The sequence below is a fragment of the Epinephelus moara genome, chromosome 3 (assembly GCF_006386435.1).
Source record: "Epinephelus moara isolate mb chromosome 3, YSFRI_EMoa_1.0, whole genome shotgun sequence".
NCBI classification, from domain to species: Eukaryota; Metazoa; Chordata; class Actinopteri; order Perciformes; family Serranidae; genus Epinephelus; species Epinephelus moara.
Window position 1 is genome coordinate 2651153 of NC_065508.1, and position 24858 is coordinate 2676010.

Genomic DNA, 24858 nt, shown 5'->3' on the forward strand with positions numbered 1-24858 from the left:
TATCACTTGCATCAACACTGCATCCATGGGGCTGCCATTGTTGTTTAGAGGAGTAAGGTAATTGGTTTAGAGGGCTGTGTGACGTCAGAAAGCGTAACTGGGAGTACATCGATCTGGTATGAGCTCACAGGTGGTAAGTTACGGGTTTGACTGCCGTTCCAGTGCACTTTCACGGGTAGAAGGTTGTAAAAACACGAGTTAGGGAGCGATCACACCGAGATGAAATGCTAGAAACGCGACGCCAGTAAAACCATTGTTTTCCTATGATATGGCGCGTCTGACTGGCATTCAAGCATCTTTTTAGACGGGAGTTTTTGTAGACGCTTCTTTTTCGACGTGTGTAGACGCTGAAAAGTTAAAATATTTTCAACTTTTTGAGCGTCAGATGCCAGTAGCTAGCGCACATTGAATAAGTGCTTCCAGCGTTTCAAGAGTCTTTGAAGCGTCTCTAGCGTCTCATTTCTGTGTGATCGCCCCCTACAGGTTGCCTGGAACGCGCCATCAGTCTGCAGCCGACCCCGACACAAAAGTGGACAAGGTCCAAAACCTGATCACATTTTGTGGTTGAAACTTGTTTATCTATGATTAATAGTGTTTGTAGTTTGATATGGCAACAAATTTGACCAATTTTAGTAACAAGCTAAGACACTGTTAATAGAGTGTGCCAGGGCTGACGTCAAAACCCGGAAGTTTAGCATTGCGCTGGTTCCCGGAAGAGAAAGTGAATGTGATTTTTGCATTGGGTTTTGGATTATGTCAGAAAATAAGCTCTGTGGCTAACACAAGTTTATGATACTTCCAGGTTTTGTTCAGCGAGATAATCTTCACATATGAACACCTTTCATACCGCATTTGAAGCTTAAATGCGATCGCCAGAAGTAAAACGATAACGTTAGGCTTTAACGGACTACATGACTACTCCACGGTCGCATGACTCTTGACGTCACCGCCACTAAGCTTTCAACTGATTTCGGCTGCTTTATTTTAAAAACACTGTATAATGGGGAAATCGGAGTGTTTAAGCTAAATAAGAAGCTGTAATGGCGGACTGCCAGCACTCTCGCCTGTTCGGGGGTGATGACGTTTAATGTCCCCGACAGGGTTTGTAGTCGTATTGAGCAACTTGTTAGCAACCGCCTTTTTTACGACACGTAAAAGCTTCAAAATTCACAAGTAGGGTATTTACTGACGTGTTTTATGTCGTAGAACAAAACCTGAAACTCGCTTAAGCTTTTGTTAACCACAGACCTTATTTGAGGCATTTTACCAAAATCCCATTCAAAAAACGTATTGACTTTTAGACGAGAGAACCGGAAGTGCTAAAAGCGCTAATGGAGTTCCGGGTTTACTGGCACACTCTATTAGGGAGTACTCATTTGAGGACAGTGGGACTTTATTGTCATTGACAATGTTTAGTTTTTTATACTTAGCAGGTCCTACTGATCCCAAATAGCTAGGAGAAATTAAAAATGCATACCACACAAAAGTTCAGGTCTCAAGAAGATGAACTAATAAAAAAGTTGTGATTTCTGCCGATAGAGTCCCTGAAATCCGACACACTGGACCTTTAAGGCCACAATACAAAAAGTATCAATCAAAGCTAGTCTGGAGCCGTTAGTGGCCGTTTTGGTAAGGAACCGGAACCAGGGCGAGTGAGACAGGATCCGGAATTCGATGGATTCGCCTTTCCGTCAAAATAAAAGCACCAAGCTAATAAAAATGCGGTGAAACTTTAATTTAAAGAATATAATTGAAAAGAAAAGCCCCAAGCCATTAAGTTCATCGATTTTCTTACACCCCTCATCACCCCAAATCGATGGTGCGCCAGAATTTAAAGTTTTACTTTGGTGAACACTTTTACTTTGGTGAATTTGGTGAATTCGGCATCCGCTCTCAAAATTCAGAATGAATAAAAACCGTGACGCGAGGCTAATCAAAAGCATTGCTTTAAAAGAAATAGTGTTTACTTACACTTTATTAATTAGTTATTTCAAATGTCAAGAGTGAACTGTCATACCCCAGTGTAATTATATAATGTCAGTGCTGTTGTTTCTGTTGGTGGTGTGGACAAAACATTTCACTTGACATTCATTTCACAATAAAATGATTTGGCCACATTCTCTTGGCTGAGCTTTTTAATAGATCAGGTTATAGTCCACCGCAGGTAGCTCTCCATGACTCACTGTCCCCTCCCAAAACACATTGTTATCAACCCTGCCCTCGCCTCAAACAAAACAAAGCAGGTGAGGAGGAGGAGGAGGAGGTGTCTGATGCGCCCTACCTCCCTGCCCTTCACCTCACCGCCCACCGGCCTGTTTCCTCGTCGTCATCGTTGATGTCTCCCTGCCGTGTCACACAGGGCTATCAACACCGACCGACTGTACCTTTTCAACTGCCACTAAAAAGACAGCAACATGGCGTACCTCCAGGAGGACATTCCCGTGTAAAATGTGGATTAACGAGCGACAGATAACACAGTGAAGCAGCACCTGTGCGCCGCAGCGGGGGAAATGCAGGACGACAGCGGCAAAGCAGCACTCGGGAGCCCCGCTGTAGCAAGTGCACCCACAGCGCAGGTAGGAGCGGAGCTTTGTTGTTCAGGCTCTTCACCGCTAGGTCCTCACTCACATATCACCATGTTAGCGTTTAAGACTCGCGTTAGACTCCGAAAGCAGTGTGGGACGACTTCATGTCACCTTACGGGACTCCCTGGTGTCGTGGCAGGACAGATAACATTTCTCCAGATGAAGCAGTCCAACCTGTCCGTCCACATCGCGCTCACCTCCCGGGCTTCAGCCCAACAGTCACACTGTGGACAGACGAGATAAAGCCTGAGCTCCAGCACATGTGTTTGTCCACACTTCTCACAGCGTTTTTACCCCTCACCTGTTCAGTGTAACATTATCAAGGCGTTGGCATTAAACTGAGTTGTCCCCTGAGTTGCAGCTTTGGACTGTTGAAATAATGCTGACCAGACTTCAATAGCAGTATTTGCTTTTTTACACAACACCCAGACCTCTCATATTCACATTCAGCCCTAGTTATGTAACGTACAGTGGTTCCGTTTTCAGCAGTTATAAAGTCCTCTGTAAATGGAATCACTTATTCGACTAGAGCAGCAACGATCAGCTGATTAATCGATTGGTTGATACACAGTAAAGCAGTGTCAACACTTAAAGGCTTGTAATATAATCGATTAATTGTTGCTAGAGATGTACCCATACCACTTCTTCCTTCCCGATACTGATACTGATTCCGATCCCTGAACCTTAGGTATTTGCCGATACCGAGTACCGATCCGATACCAGCGCGTAAAATAAAAATGGATGGGATATGAACTGTTGTATGTCTCAACTCCTAAAACTCTGTGTAAAATATTAAGAAATAAACACATAATAGTAGAATCAATGCCATAAAACTTTTTTATTATTATTATTATCCAGTGTTGACACAGATCAAGACACAGGTTAAAGTGCAGCCACACAATTTGGTAAAAAAGACATTTTAAAGGCTACAGTAGAATGCTTTTAAGCTTCTTCTTTTTTTTATCTCAGTTAAGCTCTTTTCCGATTTAAACAAAGTTATATATAAATTTTAATGATTAAATTGATTAATCAAAAAAAGAGAAAATATTGAAAATAGTTATTATACTTTGATATTAAAATAAGTATAAATGAGTATAAATCTTGTATTGTTAATGTACAAATGACCTCTTGCCCGCTGATGATGATTAATATGTTTTTTTGCTCTCTAAGCACAGCCTTTGATGCTGTACATTGAATCTTATGCAGTCACCTAGGTTTACCTGAAGAACTGCAATTTGTTTAGCACATTCCTCTGTCATCCTGTCACCTCATTGCATTGTGCAGTACCTTAAGTCCCAGGTTCATACTTTGATGTCTCAATTATGGAAAAGTATAGGGCCGCAGGCATAAGGTAAAAAAAACAAACAAATAACAGGAGATTTTTTTTTAAAATTTAATATTTCATAAATAAAGTTGAAAATGCTGAGAACAAATTTCTACATTTTTTTGCACTTTGAGAATAAAGTTGAAATGTCAAGAATAAGTCAAAATGTTAAGGATAAAGCTGAATTGTCAGTTCTGGTTCATCAAATCATGTCTTCTGATACATCATACCCACTCTGTATGGCACCAAGGTGTAACCATGGATACCCTTGCATTTGTCCATTACCAGCTTTCAGCTTTCAGTTTGCAAGAATGCAGCCACCTCTTTCAGGTTTGTGTGGTTTCTCCCTCTGAACAGATACAATTTTCGGCACAGTCTTCTCAAAGTCCTAATACTCATTACTACACTGTGTTTATGGTCTAAAAGAGAAATAATGTCCTCGTTATGAAAAGTGTTTCAGATGCACAGTTTCACAAATTCATCTAGACAAGTCATTTTGTAGAGGCAGCCATGAGAGCTGACGCTAGTACTTTACTTTATTCTCAAAAGTTTGAATTTAATATTAAAATGTTAAGTTCACTCTCAACATTTCAACTTAATTCTTGGAATGCATATTTTGTCTTATGCCTGCCACTACTACTGATAGTTCAACTTTATTCTAAAAAGTTTACTTTCTTCTCAACATTTTAATTTTATTCTTGTAGTGCAAACAAATAAACCTTCCTCCTTTCATTTATTTCCCCTTATGCCTGGCCCTAATACTCTTCCGCATTTTATGTCTCTGTGTGTCATATATTAACATATGTAAAACTTGGAGAAACAAGAAATCTCAGAAAGAAATTACATTTTGGACGACTCACAACTTGGGCATCATTTTATTGGGTTTATGGTTATTGTATTTGTGTTTCATTGGAATAATTGATGAATTAATATTCATCTTTAAACACGTGACAATGACAGCAACAGCACACAAAGCAGAAGCCCCGCTGTTATCAAAGTGTGACTTCCTCCCTGCGACCTGACGTGAGAAAATAGTTCCCTTCTTGTTTAGAGGTGGGTGGCCTGCAGGAAGGAAGAGGAAGAAATAGTCCAGTATGTGGTTTGAACACGTCATGATAGACAGATGCTGTAAACTTTACACAAAGCCTGTCAGTCACTTGACAAATTGAATAACCCACTAATCATTTTGCACTATTCTATACAATCCACAGATAAACAATTTAACTACCTTGATTGAATTTGACTACCAGATTTTCACTGATATCTGTAGCACTGTATATCTCCTCTCTGACTCTTTGCAATGTTATTTTATTTCCTCTAGAATTCAGTACACTTGAACGGGCATGCTGTTACTCAGAATGGCCACAACTCAACACCTACGCCTGCACCACAACCACACTTTGACTCCCAAGCCTCGAGTCGTGCACCCTCTCCAACTCCGGTAATCCAGAGGGAGCAGTGGGGAGGGAAGTATGAGTTCCTGCTCTCCTGTATCGGATACTGTGTGGGACTGGGGAACGTGTGGCGGTTCCCGTACCTTTGTTATCGCAATGGAGGAGGTGAGCACTCTACAAGCATTTTCACTGCCCTCTGAAGTCTGGAATGCTTTAAATGCCTGGGTGTACCATATGTCTGTAATAATTTGTTGCGCCTATCTGGGCAAGAGGCCCTCTTTGCCCTGCCATGGGGTGTGCACTGTCCTAATCACGCTGGCTTATTCTCCACACTTAGTCCAGAGCCCTCCATGGCAGCCTTTGGTACAGGGAGCCACAACACAAGACATTTACTAATCCTATGAGTTTTCCTTGATTGCACACCAGACACTATGTCTAACCCATCTTAATACAGTATGCGTATCCATCTGGAATCAGACATGTTGGAGCTTGACTGACAGTAAAGTAGAATAACATCAGTCTGTGAAGCTGCCACCTAGATAGAGATCGTATGAGTGAAACCTGCCTCTACAGGCCATCTTCATGCAGCTGCGCAAAATAATTGCAGTGGATGTCTCCCTCAGCACCACCCTTCCTCAAACAGCCATATTTTTATTCTTCACAGGTGTGTTTCTCATCCCGTACTTCATTATGCTCTTTGTTACGGGCGTTCCACTCTTCCTCATGGAGCTAAGCTTAGGCCAGTACGGAGCAGCTGGCCCCATCACAGTGTGGAAATGCTGCCCTCTGCTCAAAGGTATGTATCATGCTGCTTACCTCGGCGTTTACACACTTGCACACACTGTAATCCAGTGACGCAAACTTCAGACACTTTAGAGATGGTTATGTCAGGGTGGGGACCTAATGTGATTAGTTAGTTTTAAATTGTATAGAAATATCGGATCACAATTCTCCAGGAATCTTGAGCATCCAGTTTGAACCATGTGTAATGATTATGCAGGACCTCACATGACATCACAATGCCTGTGTCACCAGTCAGTCCAGACTAACATTATAGTCAAGGAAATAACTGGCTGGCTGTCATCAGTTTGTCACCCCACTGACATATGTAATGTGGCTAACCTTAGAAATTCCTAAGAGCTCTGTAGCTCTGTTTCTAAATATAAACATCTCATGAGGAAACGTGCAGGAACTCACAAAAATAGAGCCGGAAAAGCAGGTTTATCATAAGAGTAGTTTTGATTTTAAACTTGAAATGCCAGCAGCAGGTTGGCATGCTGAATTATGAGGGATGGAGTTGCTCTAAGTATTGTAAAAGGAAATAATAGTTTCTGGTATACATGCACAGCATTAAGTGTGAGTGTCTGGCATGCTGCATTTAAAGGTACAGTTGCCCCCAAAATCTAAAATACACATTTTTCCTTTTATCTGCAGTGCTGTTTATCAATCTAGATTGTTTTGGTATGAGTTGCTGAGTGCTGACGACATTGTCCATGGAGATTTCTGCCTTCTCTCGAATATATTTGAACTAGATGTCACTCAGCTTGTGGTGCTCAAAGTGCCAAAAAATACAGAGTACAGTGCAGACGTCTCTATGGCCGATATCTCCAACACTCAGCAGCTCACACCAAAACAATCTAGACTGATAAGTAGTGCTACATTGGAGAGGAAAAATAAGTCTTTCGATTTTGGGGTGACCTGTTCCTTTAAGGGGTGATACACTGAGATGTTCATTGAATGTGTATTTCTTTGTTTGAGCATGTCCAACTACCTCTTAATACAACAGGGGTTCATAACTTCCTGTTTATTGAAATGACACAACCAATATCTCATATGGTATCCTTACACATGTATATCCTGTTTTTCTGAGATACTAAAGGCTGTGTCTCTTCATGTAGGTATTGGCATCGGGATGATCTGTGTGTCCACACTGGTGTGTCTCTACTATAATGTCATCATAGCATGGACATTTTACTACCTGGGCAGCTCGTTCCAGAGCCCTCTGCCCTGGTCCTGTGATGCTATAGCCAACGCAGCTCTCTGTGGAAACGGCACCACTGGCAACAGCTCCACTGGTAGAGGCCTCAGCCCCACAGAAATATTCTGGAAGTAAGTTTGTCTTTTTTTAATTGTAAAATTAAACAAAATCAAGCCTAAAGTGTTTTATTACTGTGGACTGCTTTAGACTGATAAATGTCTACCGTACAACAGGGGCGTTAGTAGGCATACAGCTGTGCAGGGGCACAGGCCCCCAGTCAGAAGCTGACCCCCCCCCTTCCACACACACATGCACAACACATATAGATTTACAATACTGCCCTACTAAATATAAATGCCACTCAAACTTACAGACAACTTACAAAAGCACTATGGTGAGACGTACGACATACAGAAAGTTAGCCTGTACTAGATGTTTGACAACATTTATTTATATTTGCATGAACCTCAACAGGTTTAACAGAGCTATATCTGTAAGCAAATATAAACACTTTTGATTTCAGCCATTGAACCTTTCAATTCCTCCTTCTGTAGCACACCAAACATAATCAAGTAAGCCTTCTACAAGAGGGAATATCACCAAAAAACAGATTTACACAGTTTTACAATCTTACAAATCAACAGGTACAAAATAAAGAACATATATGCAAATAACAATATTTCAGTCCAGCTATTGAACTTTTCAATCTTACTGTAGCACAATAAATGTAATCAAGAAGACACACACACACTACAAGAGGGAATATTACCAAAAAAGTCAAAATCTTAAATTTAAAGTACCTGATATGGTCTGAAAAGGTATTCCCCTGATTGGGTAGCTTTTTAAATGAGCCCGCCCACAGGCTTGAAAATGGCATTTCCGAACGCTATCTAAAGTGAACCTAAACTAGCCATAGTTTCATTTGGGGGTCTCATCTCTCCTTGCTGCTTCCCTGTCCCTGCCTCCTCTGTTCTGCAGAAAATATTTCCTTATGTCCATGATAACGGTAACTCATCAATGTGTAGTGGTATTATATACTACGCTTCGGCTTTATTTGACAACACGTGTGGGCTACTGTCCGCTGATAAATTTGCACCGCAGGCCGCAGCAGATTGTGTTCCAACTCCAATTTCGCGCGGATGCGTGCTAGGCTTCATGCACGTTCCATTCACTGAATATGTACGGACGCACCCAATGCCTGCAAGTGCAACTCCGGCCCTACTACGTGGTTGAAGTAGGAAGAAATTGTGCCTATGCTATTCTTCCTTGACACATCAGTCATAGCGTAGCCCTACGGATACTCAGTGATGAATACGGATACTCAGTGATGAAAAAAAAATAGGCTTATTTATGAAATTTGATTGGGAATTTTTACAGGNGTGCAACTCTGGCCCTACTACGTGGTTGAAGTAGGAAGAAATTGTGCCTATGCTATTCTTCCTTGAAACATCAGTCATAGCGTAGCCCTACGGATACTCAGTGATGAATATGGATACTCAGTGATGAATACGGATACTCAGTGATGAAAAAAAAATAGGCTTATTTATGAAATTTGATTGGGAATTTTTACAGGTTTACCAAGGCGCGTGCCCCGGTGAAAAATGTCTGGCGACGTGCCTGCCGTACAACTCCATCTCCAGGACTTGTAACTGGCTCTGGCAGTATGCTGCGCACAAACATTGTTCAAATGTTTTTCTTCAACAAACACAAGCATTCTTTACGATGAATGGACTCTTCAAACTGGTTAATCTGTCACCTTTTCAGCTAATGTGAGTCAGGACTTTGCGGCTACACCAAACACAATTCCTTATACTGTATAACACCTGCATAATACATAAGACTTCCCGTTTGCCAATTAAAAGACATCTGACCGCTCAGACCACATTCAGAGGTGGTCTGGGTTGCATGTGGCCACATTCTTTCAGCAGTGTTTATGCTAATGTGTCCTGGGCCACATTGAAGGACAGCCTACTAGGTTGATGTCCTTGCTTATCGGATTTTCCGCTGCAAATTAACTGTATGTTGCTGCCCTGGGCTAGTGGCCAGTTCAATGTCTGCCCTGTTAGCACGAGCGAACACAGCAACTGTTGTTAAACGCCTCAGTAACCTCACACCCACACCGAGATGGCTGCACTCTATCATCAAACCATTATTTTCTGCCAGTTTCCCCTGGGGATCAATAAAGTATGCCTGATTTCTAAATAACAGTTGGGTGAATCTTCCCATCCTCACTGACACATGCGTGCTCCGATGTATTAATTTTTTATTACTCCGCTGGTGAGGAATAGAATTCATTTAATTGAGTTGAGAAGTGTATCAGCACAAAGAGAGCAGAAACCACAGCCTTTTTTGCTTATAAACTGAAATACAACAACAGTACTTCATACTCAGCTGTATGAGTGCTGTTTTTTCTTCAGACAGATGCCTTCCTGGTCATTAATAAACCCAGCCCAGCGACCATACCTTGTGTATTGTGCTTCAGTTAATGTGTAATAAGTTTAGTAATAGGTGTGGTAAGAGGTGTGCTGTTTTATATGCTTATGTTTCCCTTGTGTCGTGCAGTGAGCGTGTGCTGGGTGTAGTATACAGTGAGGGCCTCCACGACCCAGGCCCTGTCCGGTGGCCCTTGGCTCTGTGCCTCCTGGCTGCCTGGATCATCATCTTCCTTTGTATGCTCAAGGGCATCCGCAGCTCTGGCAAGGTGAATATCAACACAATGTTGTTATTGTCAGCTCCCACAAAACACACACACACACAATCCTGCCCTTTACTGACATATCATGTCTAATGTGTCTGTGCTGTCTGTGCTTTCAGGTGGTTTATGTAACAGCTACCTTCCCATATTTTGTGCTGATTGTTTTAATCATAAGAGGTGCCACACTGGAAGGCTCTCTTCAGGGCATTGCTTTCTACCTCACACCAGACTGGAGCCGATTATCTAATGCTCAGGTATTTCAGATGGCACACTGAGGAATCTGTGAACACTATAATGACTTGTTGCTGCTTTATATTTTCATTGTTTAAGGCATATTTCTGTCTGATAAATTGCAGGTGTGGAATGACGCAGCCTCACAGATCTTCTACTCCTTAGGTATTGGAGTTGGAGGGCTGCTCTCTATGGCCTCTTACAATAAGTTTGACAACAATGTCATCAGGTGAGTTTGTGCTCAGCTGTGACGTTTGCTTTGTTGTTGCGGCCATGATGTTTGTTCAGTCCTCTTAACCGTGGTTCTGTTTATTTCAGGGACACTTTGATTATCACCACAGGAAACTGCAGCACCAGCTTCTTTGCTGGATTTGCTATATTCTCAATCCTGGGTCACATGGCGTGGAAGAAGGGGGTGCCTGTCGGAGAGGTGGCAGATACAGGTAGTTACTGTGCTCATTTTTTCAATGTAACTTAGGCTCTGTTTCTTTGTGTAAAGCAACTTCTATTACACAGCAGTGAGGTAGCCATTTTGTATCCCCTCCACTCAAAACTTTGACCTTACTATACTGACTTGTATCTGTGCAAAGTCTGTCACTTGAGACGTGTTTCTACATTCCTCTACGGGAGGAGGCAATGTCTGTCCACTCTCCTAAAAGCTTCAGGATTCAAACGTACCCAGGCAAGCTACATTAGGTACGTCACCAATTCGAAAGCCAGTCGCTGTCTAATAAACATGTGTCAGCGGGAAAAAAGACTTTGATACAGCACCGGCAAAGAAACTGGAAAAGGTTTTGACAGCAAACTTGATAGAGTGTGCAGTTTTTGGATGTAAACCAGACCCTGAAGCTTCCTTCCACTATATACCAAAAATCCCACTGTAGCACATGTTATTGTACATTTGTGTACAACCACTAACGCCAGGTCACCCACTGCCAGTTAGCCTGTAAGCTAACAAGCTAACAAACTTCTGCTCTATGCAAACATTACCTCGTTGAACTTGATGTGTTCTTTTTTGCCCTAGGTCCTGGGTTAGCCTTTGTTGCTTACCCAGAGGCCCTTGCTCTGCTGCCAGGCTCTGTGTTCTGGTCCATTATGTTCTTCCTCATGCTCTTTATGCTGGGGATCGATACACTGGTAAGGCCACACACCACACATAGATATGACCAGTTATAAAGATGTGTGATTGATACCTTCCACTCTGCTGCTTCACAGTTTGGAAACATGGAGGGCATCGTCACGGCCGTGCTGGATGAGTTTCCACATCTCAGAACAAACCCACTGCAAAAGTCCTTGTTCTTGGGCATTTTGTGTTTTTGCTTCTATCTGATGGGTCTCCTGTTGGTGACTAATGTGAGTGTGTTGAACTGTAGTTGGTGATAAATGTGGCTGCAAATGCATCTTTTCTGTGGTCAGACTCACATTTCTCCATGCTGTGTGTGTGTGTGTGTGTGTGTGTGTCCTCATAGGGGGGGATTTACTGGTTCACTCTCATTGACTCCTTCAGCACTAGCTTTGGCCTCATCATCATCACCCTCTTCATGTGCATTGGCATCTCCTTCTTCTACGGTAGCCCATCACAAACCGCTAACCCTCACACCAAACTCTTCATAACACCTAATCATTCCTTCATAGAAGTTTGAGTCATTCAGGACCTGTGATGTTTAGCAAGTTGTAAAAGACGAGAGACTTCCTGTGTTGTGAATGCTTCAGTTTCTATATATTATATTCAGCAGCAAGCAAAGAGACATTAGTATTTGAATGTTAACAGCAACTAAATGCTTAATATTGAAATTTAAACACTGCTGAATTCATAGCACTGACATATTGTACTTTGAAAACCATTTATCTACATCAGGCTGTCCGCAGGGTCTTAAAAAGTATTAAAAGTTGATAAATCAAATGTCGGAAAATTAAGGCCCTTAAAAAGTATTAAAAAGTCTTAATCGCGATTTTATGAAGTATTAAATTTTCTTGGCATTCAAGCTTTGACAAAAAGTATCCATGAATGTATAATTTATTTTCCTCCTCGCGACTATTACAAACAAAGATGTGTAGGTAGGCACACTCGGACTGCCACTCGGGGCCGTGCGCGTACCTGTGCGACATCACACGACGGCACACGTCCAGGCGCCAAACAGAGGAGCAAAAGACAATAAAAAATCCTTCTCATCTTATCTGAGTTCTGTTGTATGTTTGTGCTCCGTAGATTTAATTGCAAACTACAACTGTTTAGTAAGTTAAAGATGCGTTGCTGCTAATGACAGCTTGAAGTGGCGATGGGGTCTTAAGGTTTTTTTGGAAGGTCTTAAAAAAGTATTGAAATTAACCTCAGGATTCCTGCATATACCCTGTACATGCATTTGATTTGAATTCACCTCAATTTCTTGATTTGCAGTTTCAAAAGCTGAATTAGATTTTTTTTTAAACAAATTCAGACCCAAAACTTCACATTTCAGAGTTTCATAAAAGTAGATTCAGAATGCTCAAACTGAAATGGTCAAGTTCCAATCCAAAAATTCAGGTTGAACATTTTCAAATAGCAGCATTCAGGCTACCCAGGACAGGATATGCATGTTATGTACAGCCAGCTGCACAAAACCAGCGCAAACTGTACAGCTTACCAGAGCCCGTCGCTCCTCCTGCTGGTCAGTTTTGCTCAATTTGCTGTACTGTGTGCAGTATTCTTTTTTCAGTTTTACACCACTTTGGTAACAAGATAAACACAGTATCTCATGCTCTGTTGTCCCTGTGATTTCTGGGTTGTCCCAGGGTTCCTAACATTTATGTCTTTACTCTATCAGGAGTCAACCAGTTTTGTGAGGACATCATAGATATGATCCGCCACTGCCCTCCCTGGTGCACCAAAGTGCTGCTTTACTTCAAAGCATGCTGGGTTTTCTGCACTCCGTTTCTTCTGCTGGTGAGTGAACACATCAGTATTAATAGCAGTATATGTTGTTAGTAGACGCAGTATGACGTCAGCATTGGTTATTATTATGACAAATGCTTTTCAGAATCTATCTGTTAAACTTCCGTAAACGCAGCTGGCTTTTTGAATCATTGGATGTCTTTTCTAAAAATCTGGCTGCACTGAGGTTGACAGGTTTTATATAACTGCTGTGCTCAATCCCATATGATAGCCTCACAGTATTGTTGGTTTGCATCAGTTACACTATCCATGTGACATCACTCCCACTATTATCTCTGCTGCACTTGTCACCTGAAGCAAAATTCCCATTTACAGTAAAGCTACTTGATATAGAAATGTTGCATATAGGTTCAAAGGGTAATCTGATGAGGGGTGAGACACTGTGCTGTCCCAGTAAGTTGTTAAAATGTTATCATAAACTGAGGGAGAACAAAGTATAACTCAGTTACTAACTTCTACAAATGTGTCACCTACCAAACTAAAATGACATCGACACTTGGAAATGTAGCCAACTGTGCTGAAATCTTCACAACAGCAGTTGTGAATAATTCAAGAGGAGAAACTGACATTCAATCTGAGCCCCCCTCCAGCTTGTAGCATCTCTCTGCTGGCCTCCTCATTCACTCTTCTTCTGTTGCCATTGTTGCTTCTTTGTTTGGATGACACATTCCTCTGCTCACTCCAGTTCATCCTGACCTACATCTTCATCGAGATGTACAGAACTTCACTCCGCTACGGCTCCTATGTGTATCCACTGTGGGGGAAAGCGCTAGGCGTGTGCATGGGCGCTACCTGCTGTCTACAGATCCTCATCTGGGCCATCGTGGCCATCAGCAGGGAAACCGGAACACTGAAAGACGTCAGTATCACCACTATGTCATTCTGTCACTGTGAGGTCCGGTTACACCTCTGCCCTGATCACACTCACCGTACAGTTCAGACTGTCACTGCTGTGCCTGTCAAAATAAAAAACACTGGTGGATGAAATGGCCTCTCACTGTCTCTTGCTTTTCCTTTGCAGCGTTTCCAAAAAACGATTCGACCTCTGAATTCCTGGAGGGTAAACAACTTGAACAGCACCGGGAGAGTCGAGGAGCGTGTGGAGCCCGAGAGGGTGGAGGCTCCGTTCACTGTCACGCTCACAGACATGGACTTCACAGCAATGACATGGGAGATGGGAAGCCAGGCGTGACAGCGTGGAGAGCAGGGATGAACACTTAGTGATAAACAACCTGTGTTGTCAAGAGACAGAGGAATTTATTATTATTTGTTATGTACGTTCTTCGCCCCAGCTAGGCTCTGGTGGCTGTGTCTGAACAGACTGTGTGTCCTGCAGGGCAGAGTGGATTATTGCTTTATTTATATCATTACGGATATTTGAATTGTACTTTTTAACTTTTTTTTTTTACACTGTGTAGAATGTAAGGTTAACAGCTGTAAAGTTTATATCGTCTTCATCCAGGATAACATAATGGGACCCTACCAGGACATCTGGATGTTGATGATCAAGCAGGACATCTGCCGATCTTATTTATTATCATAGTAGCATAGTACAATTAATTTTCCTGGACAGCAGTCAACACCAGCTTAAAATCCGGATTGCATTCATCATGTACAACAAAAGAGGGACAAAAAAAGTGCAGTGACTCTTGACTGTTACCTTCAACGTGCACAGATGGACCTGGAGTGGTGACCACAAATCATCGGCCTGCAGTGATAAATGAGTCAGGAATACTTTTAATCCATTTTACTTTTTAAAACAAACAACTGCTAGAATCACTGCTAGAGTAAATAATTCATTTTAAAAAAATGAATTTGCCAAATGAACTATTGAGCACTGTCTATGTGTCCATATGTCTGATCATTTGCATTTCAGTTTGAGGGAAAATGCAGTTTCTATACTAGTATTGTAGACAGGCTTTTAAGTGGGACTAACTATCTTTTGTTATCTTTAGAGAAAAAAATGATAGGCGTCAGTGGGTATCTACACACACACACACACACACACGTAGGTTTTTAGTTTATTTTAGTTTATTATGTTCACTGGAACTTGGCTTTGGCAGTTCTTCATTGTTGATTTCCCCTTTGCTTTTTATGACAGAAAGCTCCTTAAAGGTCCAGTGTGTAGGATTTAGGAGGATACATTGGCTGAAATGGAATTTAATATAATTTGTATGTTTTCTTTAGTGTATAATCACACCAAATAATTACATTTTCATTACCTTAGAATGAGATGTTTCTATCTACATAGGGAGTGGGTCCTCGCCTAGAGTCTGCCGTGTTGCACTGCCATGTTTCTACAAGCCCCTTAGCAACGAGCAGCGCCTGAAAAACACAGATTTTTCAGCGTTAAATTGCTTTATTTGGTGTTTTTTACCAGTTTTAATCACCTGGTCTGTTTGTTTTGGAAAGGAAGAGACCTCTGTGGATAATTTGGCTCCCGGTTAAAACCTGAATAATCAACACATAAGGAATTCTAACAGACAGTTCACTCTTGGCACATGAAAGAAGTTTCACTTTGTTGCAATCTCAAGGCAACTGAATCGAACGCAAAAGGACTTGGTTTTGTCTTTAGAAGACGTTTCACCTCTTATCCAAGAGGCTTCATCAGTTCATGCTTGTCTGACTAGGCTGGAACTAGTCTGACAAACTGGTGTGGAAAAACCCAGGTATTTAACCTCTGAGGAGGTCTTCACAAGGCCCATGATGTCATTGGTTCGTTAGTGCTCCAATGGTGTGTCAACGAGCCTCTTGGATAAGAGGTGAAACGTCTGCTAAGACAAAACTAAGTCCAGTTGCTTTCGATTCAGTTGAGATAACTATGACCTGGATAAATGAGAATATCCACAGGCACTTGGTTGCAATCTGCATCTGCCTCACTGCTAGATGCCACTAAATGCTACACACTGTTCCTTTAAGTCATTGTATATCATGATTAAATGTCTTATCTGGAGAGGCACTCATAGGTTGAATGTATCCTCCCCTTTAGGACATGATTATTATCTTTCTTACATTTCTAACAACTTTCTGAGGAGGCGAATGTTACGCTGATCTGAGGGCCTGCTTAGAGAATCTGTTGTTTAAATGTTGTTTATTGGCAGATTGGCCATAATTTGGAAGTGTTATTGGACAGTTACTTTACAAATACTTTTACTAGACCCTTTGCTAGATAAGCTCAATGATATCAAACTTAGGACATGAAGGAAATAATTATATGAGGAATTAAAAAAGACCTCAGCTCACTCAGACACATCAGTCAGATCAATGTGTTTATCTCTGTAAGTGTCTGACTGTAATGGACTGTCCCAGATAAATAACATTGTAAACCGCTGATGTTTTGATTTTGTCTTGAATGTTTAAAGATTTAATTCCCCACTGTTTCCACAGGCTGTTTACTCTCGAACTGTTTTCAAAGGCGTGTGCTCTCTTTAGTGTCCTCTTCCAAATAAGTAGATGATAACAGATAAGAGGAACCTGCCAGTCTCCAGTGTCTGCATTTTTAAAAGTCTTTCAGTCACATGAGGCTTTTAATTTGTGTGCGCTTATAATAAGGGTCATTGTTTGCTCTCTCAAACCATCTTTCAAGCAGGATCACTTCCTTTAAACCCTTAATTAGGAACAAAGGCAGAAAAAAACCCAACTTTTTTTTGTTTTAGGATTGTATGTCATGTAATGAAACTCTACCTTTGTAAACCCCAGTGCCATTTTTTTTCTTCTTTTTTTGCATTTTGCTACACACAGTGATTGAATATTTATATTGTCTTCATATCTTTCATTCCTTTTGTTTAAAGATGTCTGATGAAAATTATTTAAAATGATGGCAGGGTGGGGCGGCACGGTGATGCAGTGGTTAGCACTGTCGCCTCACACCAAGAGGGTTCCTGGTTCGATCCAGGGTGGGGAGCCCTTCTGTGTGGAGTCTGCATGTTCTCCCTGTGTCAGCGTGGGTTTCCTCCAGGTGCTCCAGCTTCCTCCCACAGTCCAAAGACATGCAGGTTAACTGGTGACTCTAAATTGTCCGTAGGTGTGAATGTGAGTGTGAATGGTTGTCTGTCTCTATGTGTCAGCCCTGTGATAGGCTGGCGACCTGTCCAGGGTGCACCCCCGCGACCCTCAAGAGGATAAGCGGTTAGAAAATGGATGGATGGATGATGGCAGGGTGTCTGCAGGTTCTTAAAATTTCTTAAACTCAACTTTATAAAAAAAACCCCATAAAAGTCATTAATTAGTTTTAAATTTGAATTTACGAGTTCTTCATTGCCACGAACATTTGATCTGATTTCATGTATCCATCTTTTCATTTCTTCATGTCAAAATGAGTTAAGATCCTCTGCTTAAAAGTCCACATTTATGATTTTAAAGTAATCTTATAACCTGCCACTGAACCTGTCTTTTTACTTTCATGTACCTGTTGGCAAAATGCAGATAACCTAACTCATTTTAATAGCCATATTTCTACCTTTCTACCCTGTACGGGACCAAACATACACTGACCTTTGGGCCTATACGTAGTTCCATAGTGTAGTGGAATCAAGTCTGATTTACACGCAGAAGGTCGTGGGTTCGAGCCCCAGTGGAACCATTGCTTTACACCTGTCAGGTGCTTGTAAGTTACAGTATGACACCACTTGTATCTGGGGGCGGATAGTCCATAGGGACTTGAGTTGGGAACCGGAGGATTGCCTGTTCAAGTCCCTGGCTGGACCAAATATGGAGCGTGGACTGGTAGCTGGAGAGGTGCCCTTGAGCAAGACCAAGGTGCGGTTGGTCACTCTGACAGGCCCTGTTTGTGCATGTGTGTGTCTTTCGGACCTGTGTGTTAATGACAAAAGAGTGAAAAAAATTGAATTTCCCCTCAGGGGGATTAATAAAGTATATTAAATTAAAAATATATGCTTGAATAAGAGAAATAGGATTTCTCCAAAAAGTCTTATGATTAAAAAGTTCTTGAAAAGGTCTTAAAAGCATTAACATTCAGTGTCTGATACCTGTAAACCCCTTGGATGTGATAAGTGTATAAAGCCAAGATCAGTTTTATTTAACTGACTTTAAGAGTTTACTATGGAAAATTTTGACACACTAAACTCAGTGGTGATCATATGGTGGCCTGCTGGTGAGTGTGGTCAGTGAAGTCAGACACGTACAGACAGGGGAAAAGAAAGGGCATTTAACTTTACTGGGGTCAACAAAGAGGATGTTTTCCAAGAACCAAAGTGTGCTCAAGTCTTGCAGTTGTTTAAAATCACAATATGAGTATTACCACAAGAGGGCGATGGTTGCGCAAAGATCAGGGGAAGCACATTCAGATTCATTCAGATTCAGAATACTTTATTAACACAATGATCCATGATCTCTTAGTAAACTTCACATTAGCAGCTGTCTCTGTTACATGAATGAAAAACACTGAACAAAGATTATTGATTAAAGCCTGTGACAGTGCTTAAATGGATGCTCCAGTGGGGAGTCAAGAAAGTAAAGAAATCAGTGCGTGAAAACAGATCATTTTAAACCACGTCAAAAGAAATGAAAACAAAAATACTCACGGTAATAGAATAGCATAAACATGTGCACATGTCATCATCGTAATAACTATATAATTACACTATAGCAGAAAGGACGAGTCGCCTGCTTTCTCTCTACAGTATGGACAGTGAGTAAACCTAGCCCTTTGTGACTGCTGTGGATGGCGGGATAAATACTACTGAGCGGATGTTGCGTAGACATTTTCCCGCGTTTTCGTCTCATGCGTTTGGGTTAGTTTGTTTGCGGTGTGTCACGTGATCCTGGTGAAAGCACACCGCGCCCAGTATACCATCACAGACAGCACGAGATAAATATAAAGCTTTACCCCGTTTTATAGTGTTATGGTATACAGTGCTGGGTTTAAACAGAGATAAACGACACTAGAAACTCAGTGAGCCTGTTAGTGCACACGGGGCTGTGCTGACTGTCTCTGGAGGGCGGCTAAACCTTGAGACACCGGCACTCCGCCGCGCACTCCGGTGCCACAAAACGAACGCCTACCTCACCACGGTTTAAGGAAGTCGGTCAGGTTGTGTTGTATTGTTGCCACGGAACTCGTGCAGTGGGCTTTAAATATTTTTAACCTAATTTGTTGCCTTCAGAGCACAGTTGTAGTTTTAATCGTAATATTTGCCCGTTAGCTAGCCGCACACCAAGATGCCACCTAAAAAGCGAAACTCTGCGACGACACAGAGCAAAGACGTGAAGAGTGCTGAGAGTGTCTCTGCAGACAAGAAGGAGAGTCCAGAGTTATCTCTTAAAAAGTAAGAGAAGTTATTTTTCCCTCATTTAGGTCTCGGCTGAAGCAAACTATACCAGCAGTCAGAGAATTAGTTAATACTATGTAAAGATAGTTTACAGTGTAACTTAGGCTAATGTTAAGCTAGTTTTTGCCGGTGTGTTTAAGCTAGCTAGCTTAACTGTTATGTTATTAGCTAGCTTCTTTAAACTAAGGCAGGCCTGTATTTGGAGCTAATACCAGAGTTTAACGTCTCTCATCCCTACACACAGACTGTAACTGTTGAGATATAACCCTGTTACTACACACACCTCCGAGTCTGACACTGTTAAAGTGTCAACAACCATGTAACATCCACTGTACCTCAGTGTACCTGTAAACTGTATACACTTTATACATAGTTATTAGCATGCAATATGGTCACTGTCAATATGAATATAAGTACACTGTATATACTGCCAGATCAGACTCCCTCATGCATACAAAGCAATCTGTTACAGTAATAACTGCATATTAATTCCAGCACCCTTTACACTCTACAACATTGCACTATTGTCCTGCTCTCTACAAATTTTAATGTGTTGTTTGTTATATACATTGATACCTTTTGATGTATGTATAGTTATATCTGTACACAGTAGTTAAATGTTTGTTTACCTTATTCAGTCCTTGTTTTTAGCGATATGTCTTTTTCTGTGCAAGTGCATTTATAGAACATAAACTGGAGTCAAATCTATATGTCACGCATTTGGTCAGTAAAGCTGCTCTTGATTCTGATTTTGACAGACTTTGGTTAACAGTCAACCACTGCACTTGGTGGTTGTCGTCATCTGTCTGTGCAGTATATTTTGATGTCTTGGAACTGTTTGTGTTCTCCATGATGATGATGATGTATGGTCTCCGCCCTTCCAGACACAGAGACAAGGATGCTGAGTTTGTGACCCTGTGTAAGAGCCTTCACGTGACAGACCTGGTGTGTGACCGTGCCTGGACGTTGTGGAAGACTGTTCAAGAGTCCATGGATGAAATCGCTGTATGTATTTATGTGACGGCACATTTGTAATGTTGTGATTCTGTTGGTTGCCCCATTGAAGCAAATGAAAAGGCACGGGTGGAAACTTTGTTATTTGGTTGAAAACTACCCAAGTGGAGAATAAAAGCATCCCTTTGGAAACAACTCACGCACTGGGTATAGTGTTCTGTCAGAAAAATTGCATCATGACTGTAACCATCAAAATGAACATGCCTTCACGATCAAACCCTCTTTGTGTTTGTGATGCTTTTCAAAAAGCTTTCTCAGATTTGATTTACAAGGGAAAATATTAAATGAAATACAAATGCATTGTCCATGTTATTTGTGGCATAAAAACTGTAGACTACTGTATTGTCTTTACCTCGCAGACAGTGGCTAAATACAGTATCAGAAATAGACTTTTTTCAGAACTACTCAAAAAGTTCAAGTAGATGAAAAAGCTACTCAATTACATTTCTTTCAAATATTTAACTTTCCAACCCTGGTAAAACATGAGCAGATGAGGATGCGCTGCACATTATAAGCACTCACATGTGTCATACACACTGTCACAAATCTTGCGTTATTATCTTTGCAATTAATTAGTCCAAATGTTGTTTTGCTTTTCTTTATAACACTCTGTCAATGGAAATTGAAACAGTCTATAACAAAGAAGGACAGAAAGGTTTTGATGAAATATAAATATAACATGCTGCAGGATGATATGCTTTTTACAGATCTGTCTGATTTATGTTTCAGACCTCCCGCATATATTAACATTCCCCACAAGGATATTAGTGATTAAAATAATATTGCATGTTAAATGAATAAGTTATAAACATTGTTTTTTTTCTCATTTCAGGACAGTCAGAAAAGGGTGTGGGGGGCTTGTCTGTTTGTGTCAGCGACAGACATTGATGTCCCCTGTTTCACCTTAACTCAGCTTCAGAATGCAGTCAGTCTGAAGTAAGTACTCATGACTCATGATACATGTGTACGTGTGCATGTAATATTATTTATTTTAATACACATTCTGGAAAAGGATAACACACGGCTGCTCTTTCCACCGTGGTCCAAATTCCAGTTGAGTTTGAAACATTTTTCTCAGATTCACAGTAAATCTTGGTTTGGTTTTACAGTTTTATCCTTAATGTCATGTGCAGTTTTATGCTTTTTTAATCTCTCACACAAATGAATCTGTTTGTTTGTAGTGTGAAGCAGTTTGTGGCACTGGTGAGGAAGTTGGATGTGAACCTGGATACCGTAAGCACCAAGGTGAATTCAGCACTGGCACGATTGGAGAAGAAGTATGATGTGACGCTGGCGCTCTACCAGCGGTTTGAGAAGTAAGTGAACACATAATCACAGTACAGGAGCTTGATTCATGTCGAACTGTTGTGGGCTAAATTGTAATTCATAATAACATTTTTTTTGTTTCAGAACGTGCAAGAAAATCTTTGCTTTGGTTTCTGATGACCGGTAAGTTGGAGACATCTCTGCCACATGAGCGAAATTCGCTTGTCATGTTACTTTTCAGTATCTTATGGACTTGTGTTTGATGATTGAGTGCTTGCTGAAAAGATGTAATACAGATGCATAATTAATGACTTAATGTCTCTTTTCCAAGGGAGAGGGAGGCCATGCGGAGCTGCTGGACAATGTTTCTTTTGGCCAAAGGTAGGTTAATTAATAATAACAAAAACAAGTAGGATCAAGCTGTTAACACACTTGATGGAATAGTTTTCATGTTGCTTCATCTTCTTTCCTTCCTCTTTTGTGCTGAGCTGTAGAGCTCAAATGAATTGGAAAATGTTCCTCCTCATGGTTACAGTTCTGTTGTTTCTAGTCTGCAGCGGTAGTGTTCTGATGATGCGTCTCATGTGTTGCATCTCTGCTGTTTGCAGGAAGGGCCTTGCAGATGGAGGATGACCTGGTCATATCATTCCAGTTGCTGCTTTGTACGCTGGAGTTATTCATCAAGCGCTGCCCTCCTGACCTTCTGCAGCCTCTTTACAGTAAGCTTCAGCGTCACTTATTTTAACCTCTGTCTTAATTTCATAATCTTTTCTGACTTCTAGTCGTACAACCAGGCCTTAAAGTGTGAGAACTCTATGTGAAAGACTTGCTGCTGTAGACCTAATGTGATTTCAAGTTGTTTAATTCTCAACTTTGAATATTTTGTGTCAAAGGATTTGTTGTTTATGGCTCCCAGACGTCTTCTAAGCCCCCTAATGTTTTTCTCTCAGAATCAGCTATCAGCAAAGTTCAGAGTCCTCCGACACGAACATCTCGCCGCAACCAGAGCAAAGCCAAATCCCGGCCTCCAGAGCCAGAGATGGATTTGCAGCTTCTCACAACTTTGTGCAAAGAGAATGAATGCAATGCAGAGGAGGTCTGAGCCCCCCCCCCCCTCTCATTTCATAGTTCTCACAGTCATCATACAAAGACATCTCTGTGCTCTCTGCTTTGCGTGTATTTGGCCTCATTTGCCTCTTTATGCCAAATGTATTTGCAGGTGAAGAATGTATACCAGACCAGTTTCTCGGCTTTCCTGGACTCACTAGATCTTTCAAGAACTCCAGATTTTCCTCAGGTAGGGAAGTGGCGCCTGCTCTACTGTTTGCTTTCACCGTCTGCTCTTCACTTACTGTTTCCAGTAGTTATCTCCTCCCTGCGTACCGTGTTGCCATTCATTTGATTGTCTGACAGCTGTTGGTTGTTCTCTTTGCTGCTCATACATATTTGGTTTTACATATATGGTGTCAGGAAAATGTGTACTCAAGCAGGGGGTCCTTTGTGGTGTGTCAGGGTAGTATATAGCAGAGGCAGGTATGAAAACAAAGGAGACAGGATGCTGCTGTTTGCTGACACCGGCACACTCCTCTGAAGAAGGATACTAGACATATTTATTTTACTGCTAGGTTACCCCAGTAATGGACAGGTGGTGCGCATTATTTAGTGTCTTGTGCAAATAATCTTCTCACGTTATTGGTCTGAGCTATGAGGGGCCTGGGTAAATTGGCACAGGCACAGATGTGTTTTAGAGAGGCGTGTCTTTGTGAGACTGAGATCTCTTCAGAGAGAGACAGACTCTGGCACGGTTGCAATCATACAATCTTTAAACAAGTCTGAAGAGTATGAAGGCTAGAGTAACGTCATATGTGGCTAACTCTGTTTGAAGCCCATTTGTTTTTGTTTCTACTTTTATTCCCCCAGGTGATTTTGCATTTGTGTGATGACATAGTTGTACAAGTCTTCAGGCTGTTTAAAGAACTACCACCAGCAGGGATTTCTTGTGTCTCTATCATTGTCAGATCTCTATGATTGCAGATCTGACTTTGAGATTAAGATTTAACTTCTAAAACATGCATTTAGCCGATGAAATGTGATGCATTGTTAGAGCTCACGATAGCAGCAGCAATATAAGGAGTAGCTCGCCGTCACAACAATGAAATTGTTCTTAAACAGGAGGCCAAGGTTGGGATAGTTTACGACTCCTCAAACATAATGCTGTTAACACAAACAGCTCATGTACAATGCAGAAATAATTAAAAGCTATGAAAGGCACCAAACTGTGCTTTAATATGTGAGTACAATTAAGCATTTATCGCTTTTACATTTAGGTAAAATTCAGAAGAACTCTTAAATCTCTGTGTGTTATACACTGCACATCCTGTAACAACCTTGTACAGCAGTATAAAAGAAGGCACTTCCTAATGCGCTGAGTAATGTAAACTTTTGTCACCACAGGCAGATGACCTCAACCAACAGTATGAAGAGCACTACCTCAAGAGCAGAGACTTTGATGGGCGTCTATTTTTTGACGGACACGAGACTGTTCTTGTACCTAAAGTCGAAATGTAATTCCTTCTTTTCTCCACTATTCAGTGTTTTGATGTTGGTCTGGTTAATCTGTTGAAAGAATTTATAGAAAAGTTTTAATAATCTTCTCCTGTTATCAGATCCCAGGTGGAGAGAACGCCAAAAAAGAACCAGCATGATGAGGATATGGTACTCATCCCTCCCCAGACTCCAGTCAGGTAAGCAGGTAGCAGTCACTCATCAGTTCGTTGTTTTAGTCATTGTTTACAATCGTTACAGAGGAGAAGGAGGACTAAGTACCCACGGTCGCTTTCAACGGCACTTCTTTGTTTTTTTTAACATTTCTACAGTTTCAGACTTTCTCACCTGAGAGTCTGTGTACACTGTTGGCTGCTCAGCTGTCAGCTGGTGCATTTGGAAATGAAGTGAATTAGGGATGCACCGAATATTCAGTAACCGAATATATTCGGTAACCGAATATATTCGGCCGAATATTGCAAAAAAACACACATTCGGTATTCGGTGGAATAAGTTAAAAGCAAGGCTGAATAATAGCGGCGTGTTTTGATAACGCAATCAAACAGCGTGCCGTGACGGGTGGAGTAAAATGTCGGCAGTGTGGC

General features: G+C 41.3%; 2 protein-coding genes across 2 annotated transcripts in view; both read left to right on the plus strand.

Annotated features, from left to right (window-relative positions):
* Nucleotides 1–2041: 2041 nt before the first annotated feature.
* Nucleotides 2042–16468, plus strand: slc6a7 (solute carrier family 6 member 7). The gene is made up of 14 exons (XM_050040974.1): nucleotides 2042–2576; nucleotides 5231–5468; nucleotides 5968–6099; nucleotides 7202–7412; nucleotides 9844–9982; nucleotides 10096–10230; nucleotides 10333–10436; nucleotides 10526–10650; nucleotides 11232–11344; nucleotides 11423–11560; nucleotides 11677–11776; nucleotides 13012–13130; nucleotides 13825–13998; nucleotides 14161–16468. The coding sequence occupies exons 1-14, from the start codon at nucleotides 2511–2513 to the stop codon at nucleotides 14329–14331; spliced, it is 1965 nt and encodes a 654-aa protein (XP_049896931.1). The 5' UTR covers nucleotides 2042–2510; the 3' UTR covers nucleotides 14332–16468.
* A 2482-nt stretch (nucleotides 16469–18950) lies between these two features.
* Nucleotides 18951–24858, plus strand: part of rb1 (retinoblastoma 1) — a 23529-nt gene continuing 17621 nt past the window's right edge. The window contains exons 1-11 of the mRNA XM_050040486.1: nucleotides 18951–19426; nucleotides 20314–20434; nucleotides 21276–21379; nucleotides 21625–21759; nucleotides 21854–21892; nucleotides 22041–22090; nucleotides 22318–22428; nucleotides 22660–22805; nucleotides 22929–23006; nucleotides 24164–24273; nucleotides 24376–24453. Coding sequence (XP_049896443.1) covers nucleotides 19320–19426; nucleotides 20314–20434; nucleotides 21276–21379; nucleotides 21625–21759; nucleotides 21854–21892; nucleotides 22041–22090; nucleotides 22318–22428; nucleotides 22660–22805; nucleotides 22929–23006; nucleotides 24164–24273; nucleotides 24376–24453 — 1079 coding nt within the window. The 5' untranslated portion in view covers nucleotides 18951–19319. The remainder of the gene's footprint in view (nucleotides 19427–20313; nucleotides 20435–21275; nucleotides 21380–21624; nucleotides 21760–21853; nucleotides 21893–22040; nucleotides 22091–22317; nucleotides 22429–22659; nucleotides 22806–22928; nucleotides 23007–24163; nucleotides 24274–24375; nucleotides 24454–24858) is intronic.

Excerpts from the sequence above, each read along its gene's own strand:
- slc6a7 (XM_050040974.1), top strand. The coding sequence starts at position 2,511 with ATGCAGGACGACAGCGGCAAAGCAGCACTCGGGAGCCCCGCTGTAGCA. Across the intron at positions 7,413-9,843 it reads CCCACAGAAATATTCTGGAA|TGAGCGTGTGCTGGGTGTAG; the intron begins GTAAGTTTGTCT and ends TGTGTCGTGCAG. Across the intron at positions 11,345-11,422 it reads TGCTGGGGATCGATACACTG|TTTGGAAACATGGAGGGCAT; the intron begins GTAAGGCCACAC and ends GCTGCTTCACAG.